The sequence below is a fragment of the Triticum dicoccoides genome, chromosome 3A, assembly GCF_002162155.2.
Source record: "Triticum dicoccoides isolate Atlit2015 ecotype Zavitan chromosome 3A, WEW_v2.0, whole genome shotgun sequence".
Lineage (NCBI taxonomy): Eukaryota > Viridiplantae > Streptophyta > Magnoliopsida > Poales > Poaceae > Triticum > Triticum dicoccoides.
In genome coordinates, this window is record NC_041384.1 from 703,002,032 (window position 1) to 703,007,621 (window position 5,590).

The following is a 5,590-nucleotide window of genomic DNA, read 5'->3' on the forward strand; positions in this document are numbered from 1 at the left end:
TATCAATGAATCAAACACTAATAGCATAAGGTCCGACAAAGACCAACTAAACTCCTTAGGGCCTCAAACATTTTAACCAAGCTCACCTCGCTAGACAAGCTTGGCTTCCCTGACAGTCTATGTGACAGGATTATGAAGGCTAAATGTTATCCTGGGGTTGATCTACTAGACTCGGCATTTATTCGAAATGCATCTCCAAAATGGCAAGGCATCATGCATGGTTTGGAGTTGCTCAAGAAAGTGTTTGTATGGCGTATTTGTGATGGCCGCACTGTTCGCTTATGGAGGGACAATTGGATCCCAAGAAGAAATCTGAAAATTAACATAAGCCCTACAACACTCGTACTCGGTGGGTGGCAGACTTAATAGACCATGACACCCATACTTGGAAGGAGGACAGGGTCAAACAATTTTTCATGCCTCTAGATGAAGAAGATATCCTTAGTATTCGACTTCCTAACTATGACGAGGACTACATGTCTACATTGCTTCTTGGCAACAAAAGAAAGGCTTGTTCATTGTGCGAAGCAACCAGAAACGGTTGGTCCCAGCCACACGAAGAGATATGAACTCATTCTATTGTACAATAACCAGACATTTTTCAGGTATCATCGATCGCAACTTATCTCCATATATTAATGATCCCACATCATCTAAACAGTAACTACTCCACCTCAAGGAGCTGATAACCAACTCCTAGAATAAAGATGAGCTACTATCAAACAGGCAACATCTATCTAACAAGGGACGAAGGACTACCCATAACTGAAATCTAGCAAGTGTCCCGAGCACATTGCAACCAGTTTATCCTCCTGACTGACTAGCATGATGTGACGGCAAATATGAGCGTGTGAGATCACTAGGAGAACGAAACCAGTAGCCAGAACGCGGAGAAAGAAGACGCAGCTTGCAGCAACCACGTGATGAACGCCAGGACGACCGAAAGCACGAACTGCCGGCAGGCCAGCTTTGAGTATGTCTCGCAGAAGTTCACATCCCACATGAAGAAAATTGTCAAGCTCGCGGAGGCACAGGCTCCTGAGAACATGAAAGTCGCCACGACCTGCAATGCATTCACAATTGATGTTTTCACTCAAATAGACCTTTGCTAGCTCAAGATTCCAAGAACTGCTCGAGTAAAAAAATTGATTTCACAGGGTATCTGGACTATGCTTGTGAGATGTAACAACTTTGGCTGTGAGAAATGACAGCCATTAGTTCTAATAACAGGAAAAAAGAACCTTTGATAAACTATACCGTTGGTTGACCAAAAAGTCATGCAAAGCATATTGGTTGCTAAAATTTCTTGCTCAAATGGACAATTCATCAGCAAAGTTCGATGGAGTGCTTGTGCAAACAAATCTCTTTAAGACTACCTTATTCTTAGAGAAGGAGGCAGAACAAGAACTTGGCCGATAGAAAATCACGAGTTGCACATAACCTGAATTTTGGTTCGTAAGAACTAATGATAAAAAATCTGGGTTCAATTGCTTCAGTGCATGCCTTCAGTCAATTCAGACGTAGCTCATGGACAATAGAAGAGATAAATTGAACGACTTACCCAGTCAACCATAACAATAATGAATAGATTATCTGGGGTGTGAAGATCCTTTTTATTCCTTAGAGCAAAGATATCCTTACAAGCAAGGCCCAAACTACAAATCAGCTGCAGGATCAACGCTAGATTCATGTAGCTGAAATAAAGGGAGACAAGATTACACTCGTTAGATGATGTCAACAAATCATACTTGAGCCCAAATAATTCTGAATAGTAGTCAAGAAACTGAACACTTTATATATGCAGTTCATAGTCTCAATGATATGAACTTGATGTGGTTTGTCCATAAACAAGTTATTTTAACCAAGGACAACTTGATAAAGCGTAATTGGACAGGACCTACTAGGTGTAGTTTCTGTGATCGGGATGAGACAATCAAACACCTCTTTTTTGATTGCCCGTTGGCCAAAGTACTTTGGCAGACGGTCCACATTGCTTTTAATATCAATCCACGGAATTTTGTTAACGCATTATTTGGGACATGGCTTAATGGGATTGAGCCTGACTTAGCGAGACACATTCGGGTTGGTGTTTGCGCTTTGATGTGGACTATCTGGACTTGCAGAAATGATTTGGTTTTTAACAGAATATCATGTATCCACTTTTTGCAGGTTATATTCCGAACTACGGCACTGATCTGTTCGTGGTCGCTACTCACCCCGACGGAGGCCAGGGAGCATTTGGTTACTGGATCTTTCCACTGGGAGATGGTAGCTCGGGATATCTTCAACCGGTTTGGATGTCGGTCATGTAATAGGATAGGCATTTAGTTTACCTACCTAGTTTTAGCCAGCCGGTTGTGGCATCTTTTCATGGCTAGTTGGTGTTTCTAGCCCGTTTTGGCTCTGTGTGAGCTTTCTTTACTTTTTCATTACTTTTGGAGACCTTGGAACCATGTTCACACTGCTTTATTTGGTTAATAAGATGGCCGTATGCATCACTCTGATGCAGAGGCCGGGGAGTCCCCCTTTTCAAAAAAAAAAACACCAGCACACAATCAGGACATGCATGTTGACACATAAAACATGCGAGCTGCAGCATTTTAATTTTTCCAGTGTTATTGGGAATCAAAGGGACACTGCTGACAATCAGGATTCCCAATACCACTGGAAGATTGAAATGTCGCAACTAGCATTTTAAACAAGAACTGTATCTGTAGTCATTCACAGAAAACATTAATAAAGGATAACAGAAATAAATGTCCAGTTCTTGTTATGAAAAAGAGCATTCAAGTTCAAGTAAACTCCCAAGATTATCGACAAATGAACATAAATATGTACAATGTCGAGCTTGTACTCCTGCAGACATGCATGAACTCTGTAATGGAACTGTCTTAGAACTTGAACAAGGAAATCACCCAATGAAGCATCATTTCATTTGTTCCTGTGAGGCCATATATTTACTACTAGTTGGGTGGGTCACCAGACAAATACTAGTTACTAACTTAATTTGAGAGCATTGAAGGTATTCCGAGTTTATCAAATGAGGAAGTTGGTGGAGGCCTCATGATTATGTCGTATTTCGTACGTGCTAAGTCAAATGCAGATAGATACTTGTGTATGTACGATGGACTGATTAGCAGATATAGCTTAAGAAGTTATCCACGTGTTCCCCAAAAATTTGCGCATTTGAATTAGTTTCCTAATTGATTTTCTTTTTCAATGCCGAGGAGATTTAGTAGATCATTCAGAATCTACTGCACACAAAGAAGTAATCACCAGGTTTTCAATTGAGAAAAAAGCATCACCCTGCTTGGAAGGCGTTAAATCTGCCTCATCTGAGTACTCTTAAATAAGGGTCTCTACCTTATTCCCCAAAAATTTCCCTTGAAAGAAAGAGTAAAACTCACCCAACCTAAGAGTAGAACTCGGAGAGCATGCTAGATGCTACTTGAGTCTTGAGTGATGCTCATGAATTTGCAAGAAAACACACGAAGGGGGGAGGAAAGAAGTAGCATTTGCGGGGGAATGAAATTAGTACAAGTAGGCGCTGTAGTTGGAGTAGCCGAAGCCGGAGACCATGGAGAAGACGGAGGCGGCGGCGAAGACGCACTGCGACAGCCGCAGCGCCATGCCGCTCCATGTCCCCGGGCTCCCCACGACGCGCTTCATCCCCTGCTCTGCTCTGCTCTCTGCGGAGAGGAGAGGAGGAGAAGCCGATGGAGTCCTTCCTGGCTTAGCTCGCCGGGCACGGATCTGTGGCAGTTGCTGTGTGCGCTTAGCTCGTGTGGGATGGGGAAGGTGATGGCTATGAGCAGAGCAGGAGCCCGAGAGGTGGTGCCTGACTTGCGTGAGACGAGATGGGAAAGGTGATGGGAGAGGTGGTGCCTGGCTTGCGTGAGACGAGATGGGAAAGGTGATGGATGAGCAGGAACCAGGAAACTTCGCGGTAGGTTCCTTCCTTGGCCACATCGTCCGAGTATACGGACAATTTTGTGCACGCGGCTTGTCACTTTCAGGGCATCCCCGCCAACCCCTAAAAATGTTGGACGCGGATAATGATATGGAAGCCTGCCATACAACCATTCACGCATGTATTTCGAAGCAAATTTAAATAAGAGGATGAATTTTGTGCAAACTGAATGATTTCATTTAATCTGAATCAAATTCATTACATGGTCGACATATTTCAACTACGTAAACGAGGATGAGACTTTTTTAACCTAATTTAAAAGACCGCCGGTCGTGGCGGAGTCCATATCCCACTTTATATCTTCCCCGTATACGGCAAGCCCAACGGTCCTGAGCCCCGGGAAGTGAAATCGAAGGAGGAGGAGAATAGGAGTGGCCTTCCTGGGACCCAAGCCATAGTGGCGTCCCATGTGATACTCTTCCTCGCCTGAGTCTCACGTGGATGGTCCAGCATCTTGGTCGTGTCGGTGGGACGCGAACAACGGTGGCGGCGTGGTCAACACAGAGTTGGCACCGTCCATGATAGGTCGGTCGCCTGTGTATCCTCTTCGGTCACCTCCGCGTCAATCTCCGCGAACAAGGCGTCCCTCTCCACCCGCAGCACGCGCAGCCACCATCGCCCGTGACAGATCTCGTGTGTGCTGCGCATGGACTGGTATAGCGTTCGTTGCTCATCCAAAAAGCATGGATCCTCCACAACCATGATCATGACATCATCATCATTCGCCTACTCGACGATGATATGCTCCTTTGTGAGCCGGTGCTTGTCGAGGAGCCGAAGGTTGTAGCTTCGTTCCTACTACGCCTGCCGGGACACCGACAGTGGCGGCACCTGGTGCTCTTTCACCAGTACGGCGTCGAAGTGCGCTCGTGCCTGCTCCAAGGCGATGCCGGCGTGGACCGGCCAGGGTGGTGGCACCGGTGCGTCATTGTACGCCTTGTCTAACATCTCGTCCACGTCGCTATCCTCCGGCGAGCTCACCATCAAGCCAGCCTCTATTCGGCTCGCACAACGGGCCTGCCAGACAGCCGGAATGCCGACCAGCTCCTGCTTCTGTTCGATGGAGAGGCTGTCACATGGCGCTTTGGAGCTTGAGGTCATGACAAATGTGATGTACGGAGGAGATTGGGAGTGGCGTTTGGTGTTATGCGGATCATGTCGGGCCTGGCCATGCATAAAAAGTGGACGTCGGTCGGGTCAAGCGAGGGGTTGTGTGAAACACAGGCACCAGAGTTGGTTTCTCGGTAGCCGCGCTTGTTCAATGGCGGCATGAGGATGGATGGGCAACCGGTTTGAATGCGGAGAGAGTCGTCCAGTCAAGTCTCTCTGGCATTGAGCAGGCACAGAGAGCGGCACCTAGCACGGGCAATGCTCTCGGCCGGTGCGTCGCTTTAGTGTCGGCTCTAGTAAGAGGTTGTGTCCATTCTAGTTTGGCATGAATGCGGCGCTGACTCTCTGGAGCGGCATTGATTGGCATGAATTCAAGGCAAACGCTTCACGCAGAGAGGGTGTGGGCGTGGGAGAATGTTTTGGGTGGGACCAGGGTGTCGAACGTGTGTGTGGTAGCAAACCAGATGCCCCAAAAGTTATGGCTCCATAGTTTACGCATCTTATGAGCTC

The 5,590-nt window shown here is 46.5% G+C and overlaps 1 protein-coding gene across 1 annotated transcript; it reads right to left on the minus strand.

The window, feature by feature from the left end:
* Positions 1-564: 564 nt before the first annotated feature.
* On the minus strand, positions 565-3,928 carry LOC119270328 (CASP-like protein 5B3). Its single transcript, XM_037552336.1, has 3 exons — positions 3,539-3,928; positions 1,562-1,694; positions 565-1,063 (listed from the first exon to the last, which is right to left on the minus strand). The coding sequence occupies exons 1-3, from the start codon at positions 3,667-3,669 to the stop codon at positions 860-862; spliced, it is 468 nt and encodes a 155-aa protein (XP_037408233.1). The 5' UTR covers positions 3,670-3,928; the 3' UTR covers positions 565-859.
* Positions 3,929-5,590: the final 1,662 nt, after the last annotated feature.

What these genes read in the sequence shown, in the direction of transcription:
- LOC119270328 (XM_037552336.1), bottom strand. Translation starts at nt 3,669, where the DNA reads ATGAAGCGCGTCGTGGGGAGCCCGGGGACATGGAGCGGCATGGCGCTG. An exon ending in TCCAACTACAGCGCCTACTT is followed by an intron (nt 1,695 to 3,538) that starts GTACTAATTTCA and finishes CCTTTATTTCAG; the next exon opens with CTACATGAATCTAGCGTTGA. An exon ending in TTATTGTTATGGTTGACTGG is followed by an intron (nt 1,064 to 1,561) that starts GTAAGTCGTTCA and finishes AATGCATTGCAG; the next exon opens with GTCGTGGCGACTTTCATGTT.